This window comes from Lissotriton vulgaris, chromosome 4_1 (assembly GCF_964263255.1).
Source record: "Lissotriton vulgaris chromosome 4_1, aLisVul1.2, whole genome shotgun sequence".
NCBI classification, from domain to species: Eukaryota; Metazoa; Chordata; class Amphibia; order Caudata; family Salamandridae; genus Lissotriton; species Lissotriton vulgaris.
In genome coordinates, this window is record NC_141691.1 from 1,638,705,343 (window position 1) to 1,638,724,841 (window position 19,499).

Here is a 19,499-nt window from a genome sequence, read left to right on the forward strand (position 1 = left end):
TTCATTTGGGGTGTTATTGTGAGTTCAGTATGAAGTATCAGTTTTATTAAGAGCCTTCCTATATGATTAGCACACACACTTATAATTATATGTTATTCAAATATTTTGTGCGACCAAGCACATGGCTCTGCAGTAAAGGTTGGTTTGTGGTCTAGACTGGTGCTCTACCTGTTGGCATATGAAATGTGGTATTTAAAGGCCTGTGGTGTGAAGTGCCACTGTAAGCGAAACATATACCAGCTTCTTCTACACCAATAAAAATGGCCACTATTTCAGTTCCAAAATCCAAGTTTGATATTTATGGGAGCTTCTACAGTTCCACAGTCATAATATATTTTAGGTCATTGACAATATTTCAGGAATAAACTAAATTCTGGGACCTTTAAGATCTGTTTGAGTGCCATTTGATTAACCATCTTCTGCCAATTTTGAACACCTCTTCTTTTAACTGGTAGGCTGAATCATCACGTGTGAAAGGCCGAATCACAATAGATTTGCACAACATACATGTATTTTCCATAGAAATCTGTACTCTGTAAACATAACAGTTTACACATGCTCAACATATTTACACTATGATGGCTTGGTATGTATTAGGAGTGACATTTAAGTTTTGTTACAGAAAACACTGGCAGGCTGCAATGTAACATTAATTGAGCACATTTGTAGTCCACTTTGGCAGTTATGGACCAGCCCTTTGCAAATGTATAATCCTTTTCAGTAGTTCTGTCTCCACACTGTATTTATTTTATTTATTCACATTTGTATTGCATAGACCGAGCCACAGGGGCAACGAATTGGTTCAGATTTTACAAGAAATATAACAAATGCTAGTGAAATTACAGATAACTAGCAGCAATGATAAGAATCCTAGAGGAGGTTGGCTAAGTGAATAGGGCGAGGTAGTAGGGCTAAACTTTTAGAAACAACCTGGATAAATGGGTTTTCATGTTTCTCCTGAAGGACAACAGGTTCCTCAGGCAGAAGGTTCCAGAGTCTTGGAGCCAGGTATGAAAAGGTTTGGACTAAAGTCTTGAATTTGCTTTAACTTTTGGAATTTCCAAGATCAGTCGAGATTGCCTGTTAATGTTTATTTTTCTGCCTGTGAAGAGGAGTTTGTTGTTAAAGTTGTGAGGGGGGGGGGCTACATGTAAGGCTATATGGGTGATGTGCACCATTTTGAAGTGGATTCGAGGATTATGAGCTACCCAGTAGTGTTTTTTATAGCAGGCGCAAGTTCTGATTTCTTAAAACCTTAACTAGTCAGACTGTTGTATGCAAATGATGCTTAGGGGGAGCCAGCACTGTTTTGGGACAGCTGTCCAGTATTTAATTTCGCCCAACAATATGTGAGCGAACCAAGGAGGGATATTAGTAGTGCTGAGGTGCTTCTGAGAGGCGAAACATTTTAGTTTTCTTGGAAAATATATTTGGAAAGAGACGGTTTTTATCAGATTGGAGATGTGAGGCCAAATGGAGACATTCTAAAGTATCTTGTGAATCCTTGAGACTTGGCAGCTGGGACCAGGACTGGTGAGATACCTTGGTCAGAGAGAATGATTACCTTTTTTCTTTACTGGAGGTGGCAGGTTGGGAGAATAGAGCAGGAGGGATTCAAGTTGGACATCTTTGGTGTAGGATTATTCTTGGATGTAAAGACATGACATTTCGTATTAAGGTTACATAGAAAAGGGGAGCAGATTGAGGCTTGTTGTATGCTGTAGACAAGGGTTAAGTGAATGTATATTTGAATCCATACAAACTGTAATCTTTTTGTGTTGAAGGATGAGAACCATCTGAGAATAGTAACCAAGGCACACTTGCATTCTGTCAAGCTTCTGTCTCTCGAACCTTTCTGTCTCTGGAACTTGATGATTATGCATTTCACCGCAGAAGTGACTCTTACCATAGGGTTCTCCATACCAGCTATTAGAGGGCAACCAAATGCAGCAAAAAAAGCCATTTCCTTTCACTGAAGGGGGAGACATTTACATTCCACAAGTGTAAAGTATTTCATTACTTTGGTGATTTTTTTGTGTGCATTAAACTGCGTGTTGAAAAGTACTCTCTCCGAGGGTCACATTTTGTGATACTGTGTCCCTCACCTCGTGCCAGATAAATGCACAAACGCTGCCCAACAACTGCGTGCATTCAAACGTGCTCATCAGAGCATATACTCTGCTCACAGTGACGCTAGGTGTGCATGGGTTGACAAATAGACAACATCCAATAATTTTGCATGTTAGCAAATCCCTTCTGTTTATGAATCAAATGTGAAACCGCGGATCCTCATGACAAAAGTGTCACTGATGACAGAGTAATGTATTAAATGTAAATTCATTTTTATTCGCTATTTACTTCCCATTCTTGTTTTTTATATATCTGATTGTTTAGACTTTACGGGAGTTTGACAAGCACCAGTTAGCAGAGACAAATACCCAGGTGTGTGAAAACTATTTTTATTTTCTGTGTATTGACAAGGTATTGACTTATGACACTATGAATGCAATGAATTGTCCGTTCGATTTAAATAGATCACATCTCTCCTTCTTCATTCCCCAAGATCAAGTATACTGCGGCAGCACAGTGACCTCTCTGCTTTCAGAGGGTGGAAGGTTAAAGGTTAGCTTTAAAGCATCATCTGCCGAGCTGCTTAACTTTACACTGATCAATTTAATGAAAATCTGTTTTGCAGATGGCGATTTAATGTCTTTGGCAGAGTTGGGGCAGTTTCAGCATAGGCTTGTGCTAGTAAAAATATTTCTTTATTTGACCAGAACAACACCTTTTCTTTTATGTTTTAAGATAGAAAGCATGTGCAATATGCTATTTTGGCAAAATAGCAAAAGGCCCCTAGGCGAAGCCTTGATGATATTTCCTTATGGGCCTACAAAACACAATGCCTTAATGTCTATTTCTAGCAGTGACTGAAGACACAAACAAAGATGGATTCATTTTTTGGCCATAGGTCTTTATACTTACTAAAAAAATGAAGTAGTGGAAATAATTTTTTTCTCTGTGTCCCCTAAGCCATATTTGCCTGGCTGCTTTTGTTTGGATTGCAGTAGACGTCTGGAATACATGTCAGGTGGAACTGAACGCTTCCCCTCATTTACCTGAGCCCTGCATCTTCAGAGTCTGATAATAGCGCCTCCAGTCTGAGATGTGCAGCAAACTGGTTCCATAATGATGCAAAAATACAGAGCAGCAGGCTTGAAGGAAGTGAATGTTAAGCAGACAGAGAGAGCGCTTGCTGGGGGTGTGCTGATGGCTTTTCAAGCCTCACTGACACCGTCGGTGCATGGGAGGGATTTCATGTTCAGTTGTCAAAGGTTTGAAGTGTATTCTTCGGATTGGCTCGTATTTTATCATTAATGGAAAACTACTGGGCAAATGCTTGCACATAGTCAGAAACACTGTATTGTACTATGCATTGCCTGCGAAGGAACACCCTTACAGTAGAAAGATTCCTTCCACAGAGTTGTACAGGATATTGGCTGGTTGGTGGTGCAGGTTTTGACCAGGCATGTACAGTCCCTTGATTTCCCGATCGAGAGCGACAGGCCGATTGGCATCTTGTATCAATGATCTATCTGGCTGTTTTTCTGCAGTCTTTATTTAATCGAATCTTATTCATAGTCAATTTCTCAGTACGCAAGGCGGCAATTTTATAAAACACTCAAATTGCAATTATATGATATGCTTCTGAAATAGGGTAATGCAGATTTTTCATGTTCCTAAGCGCCAAAATTTCATTGATTTTTCAGTGTGCACTTGTCTCAGAATTTCTACTCGCTCTGTACAGTAGTGAATGGTGCTGTCCCATTCTTTTGTCGCAATGGCCATTACTTGCACAATCCCTGAACCACTTAGTTTAGTTTCAGCATATATATATATATATATATATATTTAATCACACTTTCTTGTGTGGTTGTTATTTCCGATGCCATAATATGTGTGCACCTGAAAGCTCGCTGTGACACAGAAGGGAAACGTCTTCTCTCAGACCTACCCCAGAAATAACCCCAATCACAGGATTGATTATCTGCAGACCTCTGGAACCATGACTGTTCCCTTGCAACTTTAGCTTTGGCCTAGTGTCTTAGTTAAATTGTTAAGATGTGCATTTAGGCCATTACATCACAAGGCGTTCCATTCCAATAAACATTACCATATCAAGTCAAGAGGCATTTTTGTCCAGTGAATTGCAGTTAGAAATTGAGAACAATAATCTTGACCAATAGTAGTAATCCTATTCGGAGGCAGAATTGTAGAATCTCATTTTGCTCAGGTACGTCGACAGAGTGGAGACACCTTTATGCAAATAAAATGATATTCAATCCCTCACTTTACTAATAGAACCTGCTTCTGGCTTAGAAATATATAAGTGCTGCAAACGACCCTGGTGGTCTACCTTACAGTATTACAAGAATTCGCCACAGGGTCAGTTGATGGATCTGTTAGTGGGTTGGGCCATAACGGTTTGACAGCTGGCAAAGCTTTGATGGCTGACGTTTGTTACGAGAAAGTATTTAGTTTAAGTACATTCATTTGATTAGGATATCATTAACATAACAACATTGAAAAATAAACCTAGCTCTCTGCTTTATTTCCTATTCGAGACGTAAACAAAATCGGGGGGGGGGGGGTCACTGAACCCCGACTATTTGCAAGGGCCTTCTTAATTTACTCTGAATAACACCTGCATCTTTCAAAGACTGAGCCATTGGCCTATTTGCGGAAAGTGAAGGCAGTGAAAAAAGTATATTTGTGTCAAAGGTAAGCCTCAGGACACCTACAGCAATACTGTCTCATCACACCCACCAGGAGGCACCATAAAACCATGGATTAGAAATATTTATGCTGATGGAGAAGTTGAAGATTAAACATATGTTAATTCTACACACATGCAAAAACCATTGCTGTGACAGAGTCATAGAGGTGATGGTAATATTTCAGTAAGCCTAGTAAAATCTATATGTGTCACAGAATTGTGAAAACACTTAAATATTAGAGACAAGAGATTATAAGTAACCGGGTAATTTTATGTGCTTTCTCCTTCCCTTCAAGTTGTATTTCGTGATGTGCTGATCTAGCAAAGGTTTTGAATCTAGACTATCGGCTTTGCAGTCAGGAGACCATTGTATAATCTTCATCACATTACTGCTGCCTTTCTAAAGTATTTGCATGACTGCTAGTAGACATCTCTCTGTTTTGCTGTCCTCAGGATGGGAAAGATTCTGGTGCCCTTGCTTCATTATTTCTTGGGCTGGACACCAGCTGCTTGGTATACAGTGAAATTAGTACTCGTTTAGGAGTCGTCTTGATTAGGTCCTTCCTGTTTTAACTCTTCCTGTTTTAATGCTAGACCCTGGATTGCCTGGGTTCAGGCGTTGTAGTAAAACAGGCCTCTTCTGGGCTAATGTTAAATCTTGAAGTCAACCCTGAAATATAATATAACCAAATTTCGACCTGTCTTAATACTTGGGATCCTATTTACAAACCTAGCAAATGACATTTAAGAAAATTAGATATACCACATAGTTGGCGTTATTGCCTGCTGCTGTCAGGGATCTGAAACTCACTCCAAGTCCCTTTAAAAACTTGGAACTTGTCATTTGAATATTTGGTTGGAGCTGTTGCTCCATTGCCCAGGTAGCTACTATGTTGTTCCAGAATGGATTTAAAAATAATAAGCAGATTTTGTAGGATTACAGACCTGGCTACGTGCCGATAAGTAATAGTAATACCAAGCAACCGTTGACAAAGCCAATAGGTTTTTCTTGCATAGTGAGGAGCTCTTACTAAAACATTTAAAAAGCCTGCCACTTTGAAAAAAGTTTTTTTTTTAAACAATTGCTTTTATATACATTGTATTTAGGAGAATACAAATGTAACATATGGTGATTTAGTGCAATTTCGAGATGTAATTAGTCCATCATGTAGTCCAAAGCAAGCTTTATGTAGGGGGGTGGATTGATACATTGAACTGCCAATAGAATGAAATGAAAGCTTAAAACGCCAATGGGTGGAGCCAAAGGCCACTCTGACATTTTAAAGAGTTAGCAACAGTAGGTCTTTCAGACAGCTGCCCTGTAAAACCATACCTAAAAAGAGTTTTGCCATCAGCATGTAATAGTAAGTCATTGGGAGATATTGAATGTAGAACGCTGAAATCAAACGACCTGATTTTGCTGATGTTAGGGTACTGGTATGAGCTCCTAATAAAACTAGTAAAATCTGTGTTATTTATAGTGCGAGCCTTGGAAGGAGAACTAACATGATCTCTCAATTTAAATGTAGAGAGATATTACACAAGGCACTTGGCTACAGTGGGAGACGTAGATGCGCTTTGTGTGCACGGCAAAAGTATAGATGGACAGTAAACTGTCCGCAATTAACCATAAATCAATTCAGGAGCAGGCCAACACAATGAAATAATTGCTAATGCAAAACAATTACCGAGAGACCCGAACACATGGGGCTTTTAGAATGTGCTAATGGATGGATTTATAGTGTATTCTAGGGTCACCCAGGGCCAAGGGCTTTCTTTCCATGGCCAGCAAGTTGAGCCTTGCTTCCTATCATTTTATGCAGCAAATGCAAATGGCGGACAATGCTTGCTCTTGAAACACGCCTGTCTTTGAAGTGAGGTGCCTACCGCGTTTGGGCTTCAAAGTCGTGGGCAACGACCTGCTTAATTGCACTTTCCAGCCTTTGCAGCTGTCATTTCTGCAGCAGGATTGTCTGCCTGGATTCCGTAATGCTGTTTGCATATTCGAATTGTACATCTGTGAGAGTTATTGACTGCGCCTCCCTCGCTGGACATGAGATAAAACACAGAACGTGGGACCGGCCCAGAGGTAACTCTGGGCAGAACATTTCCCACAGGCCGCCTGCTCTGACCTTCCCATTATTAACGTTATGGCTGAGAGCACCCCTTTCACACAATAGAATATTCAGAAGAGAGGGGCTCGAATGGCCCCCTCCCCCACCCACATCCGAATTGGACAGCCACGCAGGTCACTTTGTTTGCTTAAAATATGTTGGCGCGCTGCAGTTCCACATTGTGTTTAAAAAGCATCATTTTGTGTTCACTCAGGCTGTGACGGCGTTTTAACTCAAAATCAAATATTCCAGATATGTGTGGTTCCAATTATTGAACTGTCATTGTCCCTGCATGATGGTAAGAGAGGTCAGGAGATTGCGCTGCACTTATTTGCATACAAATCATTGTGCTGAAGGAAATTGGAAAAGGCCGGTGTCTGCCAGAGCCAAGGCATGTTTTGCCTAATCATATGCAAGTCATTTGCTTAAGGAACAACGCTGCTTTCTGAAACAAACAAAAGCTTGTTTTATCTTCCACTGCTATATATAAACTTTCGGATATGCAGTCACAATTTATACACAAGTGCAGATTCATTGTAGCTTAACATCTTACAGTGCAATTTAATAGCTGTATATTTTGTTAAGTAGTTAAAATGTGCTTTATGTTCAAGCTCCATGCACAGAGACAGAGTTAGAGTAAGGGCAATGAGACAGCCATTTGACATATTAGAAGGCAACTGTGATGCCAATATGTAGAATCTAGTCTGCCACTGATTACTTAGAACATAGAAGTCTAGGTTTAACTAGTTATTAACCTCAATTTATAATGAACACTTGAAGAACATGCCCCTTTTTTCAAAAGCAATAGCCTTCTGGGTAGAAAGCACCAACGCTTAGAATTACCATCATAAATCAGTTGCCCTCCTGGAAACTGAAATCTTGGCACATGGATAAGGCCATGCATTTCTAAGGTTCCATATTCTAATGCATTTTTGTCCAAAAATAAGTACTATAGTAGGAGTTGGCCTTCTCACTATGAAGTGGACTTAGATAGCTAGTTAAAGCCAACTGACTTAAGAAATACTTTATCCATAATAAAAATCATACAATCTACAAAAAGTAATTGGACTAGGATTTAAACGGTGGAAAGCCAATATTCTGACAAGGAGCAAATGAAGTTGCATTGTGGAATCTTCTTTTAGCAACTGTTTAGAAACTTGTGCATCAGTCTTACCTCTTGAAGGATATTTGTGGTTAGTTTTTTTACATACATTGTAACATTCACGTTGTTACATATGGAACAGTGCCTTAGTTCCCATTTGTCTGCTATATGCAAAGCATGTTCTGTTACGTTTCTGTGTGAAAGCATCACACTGCGTAATACAGGTCTGAAAGAAACTAGATGATAAATCAGCTTTCAAAGAGGGATTACATTTAAAAATAACTTCTGTTGAATTTTGAGTTGCTTTTCACTGCCACAAATGCTAAGCTTTTTTATATAGGTAAGTATCACAACAGTAATATCTTCGCTTCTAATTGTGTTCTGTTTTCATTCTCCACTAATAAAACCAGATTGATCAGTTAGATAAGGAACAAGCTGGTAAACTGTCATTTTCACTAACATACTGGGTTCTCCAGTTCTGGTTCTCCGAGATATTTGGGATATCCGTGGTGTATCCAGTGAAGAATTCAGTCAGTATAGACTTTTAGCCTAAAGATGTTGCTGAGACCAGAATCCTTAAAATGTGTGCCATATTCGAGGAAACAATTTGTGTTTGATCAGGAAGTTACCTATTATGAAGATCTGAAAGCCTGCCTGAGTTGGACCTCTGTGCACCCTTTTACCAAGGCTTAGTTTGTGCATGCTAACGCCTGTGCTGAAAAATCTTTTTAGTACTCTTTGATTCACCACAGAACACTTACATTTTGCTGTGGCATTGCTTTTGTCAATATCAAGAGGGAGAATATAATTGAAGGAAACAAAAAGTCACTTACCTGCATTATTCAATGGTTGAGTTCAGCAATCTCACAAGTCCATCACTTTCCTCTTTCACTGTATAACAAACAATCTAAAACCACCTGCGAGCCAAATCTGTCTGGTTCTGACAATATTCATATTCTTATAATATTGATTAATAGTAGTTGAGATTGCAAATGATTTCTTGGACCCACTGGTCTTTCCGATAAATAACAGATTCAGCAGCAAGCAGGTCTTCTTTTATTTTTTGCTGACATAAGCTCACAAGTTGTGTATCATATAGTAAACTATGATTGTCTCAAAAGAGAGTTTCTGTCTTGAAAATGCTCGCACCTTGCTTAGAGTCAGTAGTAAGCAGTGAAAGCATTGGGAACGACGTATCTGTCACTTTCAATGGGCAAATAACGGCCATATTTTGAGAATCAGTTTTATTGACTATTTTACCTTATTTACATTTAGGCCCTTAATAAGTACTATGCAGTTGAAAAGGGCTTCTGAACACTGACAAACTTCAGTAGTGACCTTCAGTTGTACCCATCCTGCGCATTGCTAGGTGTGCCTCTGTATGGCTTCATAAAGTCCATTGTGGTGTGGATATTTGGGGGTGCAGATGAGAGCTCAAGGAACAATTTACAAATAAATATCGCACAAAATGGAGATGTTTGTAGTGTGTTCAACAGAAACAGGTGTTATTGGTTAGAGGTTGGCTGTCAGTGGGACATAATAGGTGTTCAATTTAATGAGAAAGGGTTATATGAAACTTTCATTACACCTTACCAGCCTTGACTAGGCAGTGGCTATAAATCGTATTCTCCCTTCCAGGCAATTTGATTTCTGATTGGTGAAACATATTCTTGGAACCTGTAGGTCTTCTTCTTTTTCTGCAATCTAGTTATGGAAGTAAATTTGTTTAAGTAAGTCATGATATCATAGCTAAATTCAGCAGTTTCTTTTAGCTGTTTAGATACCATCAACCATTGTAAAACCAGCACTGATGCCATAGGCCAGGCCCTGCCAGATAGAAATAATGCATCTTAATTATTGATTCACTTCAACTTACGTTAGCCTGTGAAGTGTAATCACTACCAGTACATTCAGTTGTTTTGAAGCTGTAACAGACATGATTGGCATTGCAAAGACGCCTGCCTCTTCCTCATTGTCCGTTAGGGACGAGGTGGAGTGTAATTATTAGTTTAGTTTCCTGGAAAGCATTACACTAGTCCTTCTTCGATGTCTATAGTAAAGGGCTGTGGAAGGGTTATTCCTAACATTTCTTATCTTTTAATTTTCTGACCGAAGGCTGAAGTGGACAGCAGCTGTAGATCATAGTTCAGGAATCATAGTTGTTCTTTTTGGACACTCTACGGCCTCTGTGATTTAACCCTGCTAGCCCTCCAATTCTATTTGCTGCAAGCTCCTTGAAGGATGACATACTGTTCTTTAAACAGGATCAGAGGGATGCCAGAGGCGTATTTATCCAGGTTCTGGCTGTTGGCCATGCAGCATAAATGGTGGCTGGTAGTACAAGCAACACAGTCAGTGTTGGTCACACTTGTAACTTCTCAGATTTAGTGGACATTGGATGGGAGAAAACATTCAGACACAGTAAATGGGGAGGAAAAGAGAAAGAAAATAGGAAGTCGGTAATAGGGGTGAGTTATTGGAGCCAAGCGGAGGAGGAAGATACACATTTATTCAAAAATATGAAATTCATAGACGCGTGCATTCAGAACAATTTATGTGATCTAAAAAGAGGTTGATTTCTTATTGTGACAAAGAGATACTTTGTAACATATGACACAACAGCATAATTTATTACAATGGACATAGATTGCGTTTTTCATTATAACTAATAATATGGCATTTGCCCTGGACAGAGGATAGTGAAGGACTATGTGCTAGCTGGAAGTAAGTTGGATGGGTGCGTCCATACTGGAGAGCGCTACTAGAAGCCCATATCAAGCTGTTTTGGTGGCTCACGAATTGAATTCCCTCCTTGGTCGTCACCTACACAGTCGGTCTTTAGGCAGACTTCTTTTTCGTCTCTCCTTATTGTCTCTTCCCTTATCCTCGCTTTCTCACCTCCCCTGCCCCCCACTACTTTTCTCTCTCCTTTCTCTCCTCTCCTAATTGTATTGCCTATTTTTTTTGATGTATTGTGTAATTGTTGAACTTTTTCTGTTACATTGTTGATTCTCATGTAAAGCGCTCTGATACCTTCGGGTCTAGCCAGCGCTATATAAAACTCTTTAAATAAATAAATAAAATTAACAAATCCATTGCAGAAACATGTGCTTAATAGTGTAGTTGCAGGTTTGAATCCCAGTGGATTCTCTCTGACTTTTTATCGTTCCAAAAGCAGTAACAGAATGGTTAGGGAGGATAACAATAAATCTCTGTAAAAAAATATCAGTGTGTGTCTTTGGATGCAAGAATCTGGTTTACAAACAGAGTGCTATATAATAGTATAGAGAGACTGAGGGGAGCAGGATAGTACGATCAAAGAGGAATGCAATCTTGCCACAGGAGGGAATACGTTTTGTTTTACTATGCAGTGCTTTATTTTCTTTATTGGCACTAACGTTTGATAGAAAAACAATGCAAGTAGATGTGAACAGTAAGGCTACATTCAGTAATTCAGTTATGTGATTTGCCTGTAGTAAATGAACGTTTACAGTGTGGCCTTTGTTTCAAACTTCTGCACCCAAAAATTGAAATATGGTTGCATGTTAGTTTGTTACGCTCACTTAAAATAAACATACTTGGACTTTAAATGAGCAAAACCAAAATGGGCATTGCCATATTGCATTTTGATTAACCCTGGGCGAAGTACTACACTACGCTCGCGTAGTTTGCGAAGTTTGCGCTACTTCGCACTACGCGAATTGCACGTAGCACAGTGCAAACACGCGTAGCATTCATTTTTTGCTTGCTCGCGGTCCTCAACGTCAATTTGGCGACCGCGAGTGAGCAAAATGACATCCTGGCGAGACTTTTTTCTCGTTCGCGATCAGCAAAAGCGAGCGTGGAAAATAAACCTCCCGGCGGGATTCTCAACGCGGGGCGGCCAGGTTTCTCATTGCTAGTGGTCATGTATGCCCCATCCTAACCCATCCATGACGTCCTCTTCATGTGCAAGGCACCTTGAGGATGAGACTGCTGTGGTTGTCATAACCCCAAAGTTAAGTGATGTGTCCCTTGTGCTAGTTAACGCGGGGATCTGATTGGTGAAAACATCTGTTTTTCACAGCATTTCTGGAATTTTGCAGAACATTTAAAATTTTAATATTTTGTTATTTGCCATTGTAGTCAGGAAATTGGTATATGCTGGAAGCCAAAACAAAATTCACGCAATTCTTTGTAATAGTTTAATTTCTTAAAAATCGCCAAAATGATTGAAAGTATAGAAAAACACACTTATAGTAAGCCAATTTGGCAAGCAGTTCAATACTGAAGTATCAGGTGTACCGGTAGATAATGTGGCAGCTTGTTTTAAAGAAGGTGCATCATCTAAGTATAAGTTGCAAGTTAACTTTTTATCTTTTATTATACATGTGCACATTTACTCACAAAGTACATTTACAAGCTCTACTTTCATTGAAAAGTTCACAGACTGAATCCATAGTGTTTATGTTGTGCTCGGTGGAGAGGAGGGAGTCATTCCGCAGTATGGTGAACATGGCTTCCGAGAGTAGGCCTTGAATGAAATGCAAACAGAAATACTATTGCTGGACTGCAAACTATTTCCTGTAAATCATGGAATGTATAATTTTAACGTTAACATACATCGATAAACTACATCGAATATAGTAGGCATTTTCAAGAACATTTGCTGAATCTTCAGCCCTTACCCCTAGTGTTTCGACTGTTCGAAGTGCCCGGGCAGTGACCCAACCCTGAAAGTAGGGGTAACTAACTCTACTGAGACCCCTGGAAGCAGATGATTCCTGCATTGATAATGACACAGGGTAGCAAGCAGATACCTGTTGCATTATCAGTGGCTCTAAAGCAAAGATGTTTGCTGCAGTGGCCGCTGGAAGTACATCATCAGTAGTCCTAGGAAGCAGATGTTTACTGCATCCCCAATCGTCCCTGGGAGATGGTATTTTTTACACCATGGTGACCAGTAAGCTTATCGGCTCATCAATAGCCTCACAACTTTATGCTTGTAGGGCTGCAGTAACCCTTGGCAGTGTTTACTACAACACCAGTGGCCCCTGGGAGCAGGTGCTTACTGCCTCATCAGTGGCCATTGGGAGCAGATTGTTTTTACATCACCAGTGGCCTATGGAAGCAGATGCTTATTGCATCATCGGTAGACCCCTGCTGCACCAACATTCTTTCGAGGACACCTAGTTATTAGTGCTCTGAAATTCTTGTTTAAGTTGTCATGCCCTTCTGAACATACAAGCAGTCTGTTCCCTCTCACCACCACAATTTTGAATGTTTGGGCAACACGACATGTAATACAATACGCTGCAATCTTGTACTGGGACTGCATATGTAATGTATGGAGTAGGCATTTTTTTATCACTTCAATAGGGATGAGACTAACTTTTTTTTCTGTTGTATGTTGATTAGCATGGTCCATTACAAGTGGGAAAAACTTCTGCATAACAAATTTACATAAAGTCTTGTTTTATAGAGTTCTATGTGCTTCATACTTGCCACGTAGACAAATAGTATAGTACATATGTTTAAAGTGATTTAAGATGTAAAAGTGTAGGTCAATTTTAGTGCACATTTATCTCAAAATGCAATCAAATTGATTATATACCTTCACACATTCATAAAACATACTGTGCCTTGTGTGGAACTGCCTGAAAAGATTTCCTAAAGTCTACATAAACCATATTTATTCATCTGCTTGACTCTATTTCCCAAAGAGCCTAATTACATATATTTGGCAGAACTCTCATCTGTGAAAGAGTGCTGCCATTGAATAAGTTACCCAAGCATTTGTCTTACTTTAACTTTAAGGGTATTTTAGTACGTTCATCCCCGTTGATATTAGGTTGCCCCCACTTCTTTTGGAGCATGGTGCAGCTGCACTCTTTTTGTCCTCCAGAACATTTTCTTGGGAATCAGACTAGCAATATGTGGTTATGGCAGCCCTACCCTAAGACATATCCCTCTTGTCATATAGTCTTACAATAATGGCCTCTCTTGCACCACTTGCCGATGTTTTCTTTGGAGAATACAGATTGCAAGTTGTAAATGGAAACTCCAGATGCTGCTGCCTACCCATTCCTCGCTGCTTCGTTCATTACTCAAAATGTGTCCTTGCAATCTCGACTCTCATTGACATGCTGAAACAAGCTTTGAATTCAACATTTTTAAGGCAGCCTGTCGCAGTGGGAACCAACCAAAGAACAAAGATTGCTTCTGTAAAATATGCATATTTGAGGTAAATCATTTAACATGTAATGATTCCAAGTACTTTTGAGATGTAAAATAGTGTGTCTGGGAATGCAAGCACTCAATATAAGGTGGAATGATACACCAAACAGCCAATTGCATGATGAGATGAGAAAGTAATATTCCTCTGGGTGGAGCCAAAACCCACATTATGAGCTCTATAAAGAACCGGAAGCAATTGGTCTTGCAGACAGTTGTACAGTCAACCCAAACTTGAAAGTCATACCTTCCACCATAGAGATGTATGCTTCTCCTCCTGCCTCTTCACACTTTTGCCCGCCAGACTGTCCATTTGCTGATATGATCCCCTGAACCACCGCACTACTCCACATGTTATCTTTTTTGATATTCTAGCCAATAAGTATGTCTGCTGAGTCGTTTATCCACAGACACAAAAGTAAAGTATAAGCACGCCAAACAATGAAATACGTTCACACGGGTTACATTAAGGAATTAATAACATCAGAGTCAAAATATATAAGGCAATGGCTATAACTGTTAGAATGTGATTTTTCAAACGTGCTAGTCTAAAATATGTAAAAATGCAGATACATAAACAGCCATCCCTAATAACCGGTGCCTCTGTAAATTACATTTAACTTGCAAATAGAGTGCTAATGGGCTGGCAAATGAGGTCTTGCCTGCTAGAACAGGTGACATCACTCAACCCTTTGAAGAGTGTGTATGCAACGGAGGGCAGACTCCTCAGCTGAGAGTACCGGGCACCAGCCACCGCGGACAGATAGGTGGAGAGCCTTTATTTTAAAACACGTTCTGGGGCAGAGAACATTAACTTCATAGAGCGGCGTGACGTGAAGCGAGCCCGGCCGGTGATTGATGGACGCTGTGTAATTGCCAGCCCGCTCTCCCGTGCCTGGAAGATTACATTTTACAATGCCCAATATTAATAACCAGATGTGATGCTCTTCCTGCCCAGGGGTCAGGGAGGCTGTCCAGGTCAGCCTGTTTGTGTGCACGGACTGTGAAGTCTATTCACAGTGACAGGTATGGGAAGGCGGGGCCGGGGCTGAAGCCCGGCGACCACCAAAAGGGACTTTGCCAGGCAGGGAACAAAGAGCAGCAGGGGTCGCAGCCTTTGTTGATGGGCTCTTAAGCAAGCGAAGAAAGATGAAGCACAGTCGAGCCAATACATAATTTAGCATCTTCCATTGTCAGCAAGTTAATGTATATTCTGTTTAATTTCAACACAGTCCAATTATAAGAATTTACTATACTTGACACCTTCTGTCTGCATTGCATTGTCGCTCATACTCCACCTCATGGGCTTCGACTTCATTTTGACTTAGATTATTAGATTACGTTTGTTTAGTCTATTTCTGTCATTGTTTCTTCGACTTTTAAATATATGTATTTATATATGCACGCAGAGTGTGATTAATCAAACATAGAGTACCAAGAGTAAAATCGGAGCATTGAGAGAACATCACTATAACTAGTCCTTGTAAGTTATTTTCTTTAAAGTGAGGTAGATTGACTTTTGTCGAGATTTTAGCGGTATTTGTTTCTGTAACACATTTGCACTGTAGTAATACATATGTGATTCTCTGGTTATCAGTACACTTGTTTCACATGGCGCTTTAGCGCCACTTTTATTTTCACCATCATTACAAACTGTATTTGTGACATGCCTGTGAAAATGAGTGTGGCGAAACACAACTGTACAGGTAAAGGCACATGTTCTTTTTTATTTATTACTGCAGATGAAAAGTCAGGTTTATTACCAAAGTTAGTGTAACTCATGTGAACATTACACTTCTGCTGTATCTAAGAATGCATTTGCAAGTAACTTGTTAGGAACACAACTCTGATAATGGTAATCTGGTTTATTTAATGTGATTTTATCTCAGATCATAGATTAAAGCCTTTGAGGCATGCGTATAGTTACATTCTTTTCTTTAGACCTACCACTTTAGACAACACAGCATGACATAACCCTCATATGGTGATCCTCAGAGTGCAGTATGGCATTGCACGCTGTTGAGGGAGGGGTGGGACATCATGACCCACCTGAGGCTTTTCCACTCAAGATGTATAGCCCCTCTCCACACTCAGATATGCCATTAAATCCCATATTATACTCTGTGTGACTGCATATGCACTATTTATATGTGTAATATAATTTTTCCTATTGGTCATTCAGGAGTGAGTAAAACAATTGCACGGCTTTGTGTGACTGTAACCTATAGTTTTTATGCGTATTTCATAAACTAACTGCAGTTACATGTTTTCCTTTCACCTTATTAAGCATCAGTTCAAGAGAAGTATCTATGTTTTCTAATTGATTTTCTGTGTTGGTTGCCCATTGAATAGCTAAGTAGCGCTTGTAATATTTGATTACAGTGCATGGCACCCATTTAACCTCCTGTTCTTTCCTGACCAGGATTCTAGATCCTATACAAAATAATTCCCTTATGTGCTGTAGGATCAGTCTGTACGCAGTAATCCCAGATGCTAATGGAACTGGCATGAAAGAAGTTCAAGCTACTCGCTTCAGATTATGTTCACGAAGTGCAGATCATCACAATGCTTCAACCCTCTCAGAGTATGTGCTTTGGAAAAATGGTACTAGCTATGGGGTCGACTCATGGTAACCACCAATTTCTGATAGGAGTTTTAGTTTAGACCCATGTTTTTGAGCCAAGCGTTGCTAAGTTTGAGCTATAGTTCTTTAGCATCACAGTGTAATCTTGGGCAAAACATTTTCTTACCTCCAACTGGCTAACTATAGATGTTTCTGCGTTATTGCAAAAAGGATTGAATTAGAGAGCGAAGGCTCTCAACATTGCAAGGCTGTTTTAAACGAGATTTAGAGACAAGACATGTACTTTATGTCATAAATATTCTGCTTTTTGTAAATCATCTCGACCTGACTGCTGCCTTTGTGATATCAGTATTCGCTTTTTTTTGGGCTATTATTTCTTATTCCTCCTAGATTGTCACATCCTAGTGATCTCCAAATGGGAGAACATATATGTGTTTTTCTAACCAAATATGACTTTCTTCCGGTATGCATTGTTGCACAAGGTAGCTCGCACTGTGTGAATGAAGTTCCTTGTGCTAACACAGCAATCCAGTCTTATTCTTTGTTATATTTTCCAACTGAATATCATGATTTTGAATCTATCACAAATGCATATAATTCGATTTTAAACATTTGTGATGAAATCCTACTTTTTCATTTAAAGTTTTCCAGTTAGTGAGAGATTTCCTGGGGCACCCCTACGGTAATCACGTCCATATTGAATATGGACCCACCCACTGTGAGCTCAGAGTTTCTTCCTGTGTCTTTGTTCTATTGGCCCACACAACACAATTTAAAAATTAGAATTTGATCACAACCACTGAAGCTCCAGGTTTGCTTCAGTTTTTCTTATGTTAGACTTAAAGAAAGCCATAGGATTCCTCTTCCTCTATGTCAGCAACACTTTAATATTTATCTCTAAAACTACTCTTTTCTTCCATCTAATTACTATGTTTTTGCCATCCAGTCATTTAATAAGATCGTATATGCTGGCATATGTCTGACTCTTCTAATAGATCATATGAGTTTGTAAATAGAGGTGGTTATTATCTCAACCTTTGCAGCAAAAAGGTTTCCTACCAGTGATGAATCTGGTAGTGCTTGTGATGCAGCTCCTGCAAAGCCTCTTTGGATCCAATAGATGGAATCTGTTTGTCAGGCTAGTTCCTACCTTTTAGCAAGATCTTTCCACCTGTTTTAGATTTGTACAAAGGGAACACACTGAGGTATGCAAAAAGTGTTCTCCCTCAACGCATTTTGAACTGCATAGAAATATGACTATCTTGATTTGAATAGTATACCTTCTTGTGAGGAGAAGCGCCACAGTTCATTTTTCCACTTGTTTACTCTTTTGTGTGCTCAACACCAGGCAGTCCATAAACATTGCTGTAGCTGATAGTCACTTTGGCTTGATAGAGAGAAGCATTTCTTCAGACATGTCTGATTTGCACCTTATTTGCCTTGCCCAAACCTCGGTGCGGACAGGGATGCCTGAACAGCTTGGTGGGATGCCTCAAGCTGCCTAGCAGGAACTACCTTGCAGATTTTTGAAACTCTGACCATGAGCTGCGCCAGGGTATCTGTGAGTGGTTTGCACCTGTTTAATGGTGCCTTGGAGGGAGCCGCTGAAGCAGAGGTGTCATACAGAAAACACCTTTAGAGACATTGTTACTACAGAGATGCTAAATAGGAGGAATGTGAACAACTTCAGAGGAACATGCTTTAAACCAGTAGGGACTGGCCTCAAAGTCTTTGTCTGCACGCTAATCTTCCATTGGCCAGATTGACTTAATGGTCAGTCAACCTAAATCCATACCTCTGTTTGTGTAGCGATGCATAAATATAATTTCACACGCTCAATTTGTTTACGCTGTGTGCAAAGCACCACACTCTTTAAAAATGAAGTAAAAGCTATCCTCATGGCTAAATACACCTGAACTACTATGTGTTAGTACTCTGCACCGATCTATACTACTTGTTTGACCCTTTTGATTTTGTATTAACTGCTCTATTACTCACATGTGTGGCCTTGTAGCCACCTATTTGGGCTTAGTTGCCACCTACTTGTATTATTTGACCTATTGATTTATCTGTTTAACCATGCCCATGTACTTCTCTGTGTAAAGCGCTCTGATATCTGCAAGGATCTTGTCCGCGCTATATAAAACTTTCAAAATAAAATACAATAAATAAATAAATAAATAAGAAACAGAGGATCCTCCATGTTTGTTGTGTACTTGCATAAGTAGCATCTCCCCCAGCTGGCGGTTTGAGTAACAAAATAGGTGAGATGAACTATTTCTTTAGTGCATTTTTAACATTTAAGGATGCTACACACTTTGCAGGTTAAGGCTTCTCAAAACTTCACAAACCTTTCTCGAATCTAACTGCAAGGCCCACTAGTGTTTGTAAGATTCTTGTCTACAGTTTGCCTCCAAAATATTTAGAACATGAAACACATAAGCTTGCACAGGCCACAATCACAAGGAGGAATTCCAGATTTTCTTCGCATCTCTTTTCAGAGCTGAATGCGAAAACATTCTAGTAATCTTCAAAGCAGACCCCGGTATGTGGAGTGGATCTCGGTATGCAGACTTGGAAACAATGGGATCCCCTGTGTGGAGGGGGGCTTCAGAAACTGCGGCCTTCAACAAGAGTGATGTCAGCCGCATCAACTGCATCCGGAAAGCCAAGTGAACTTCTATCACATAAGGTGTGCATTTTGCTGGCCAG

At 39.8% G+C, this 19,499-nt stretch overlaps 1 protein-coding gene across 5 annotated transcripts in view; it reads left to right on the forward strand.

Moving 5' to 3' along the window:
• Window positions 1-19,499, forward strand: part of ZFHX4 (zinc finger homeobox 4) — a 136,578-nt gene that overhangs the window by 23,527 nt on the left and 93,552 nt on the right. For 3 of the 5 annotated variants that reach the window (XM_086965907.1, XM_086965904.1, XM_086965905.1), the window contains exon 4: window positions 2,395-2,442. The exons of the other annotated variants lie outside the window; for them this stretch is intronic. In XM_086965907.1, the coding sequence (XP_086822033.1) occupies window positions 2,395-2,442 (48 nt within the window). The remainder of the gene's footprint in view (window positions 1-2,394; window positions 2,443-19,499) is intronic. 5 annotated transcript variants of the gene reach the window in all.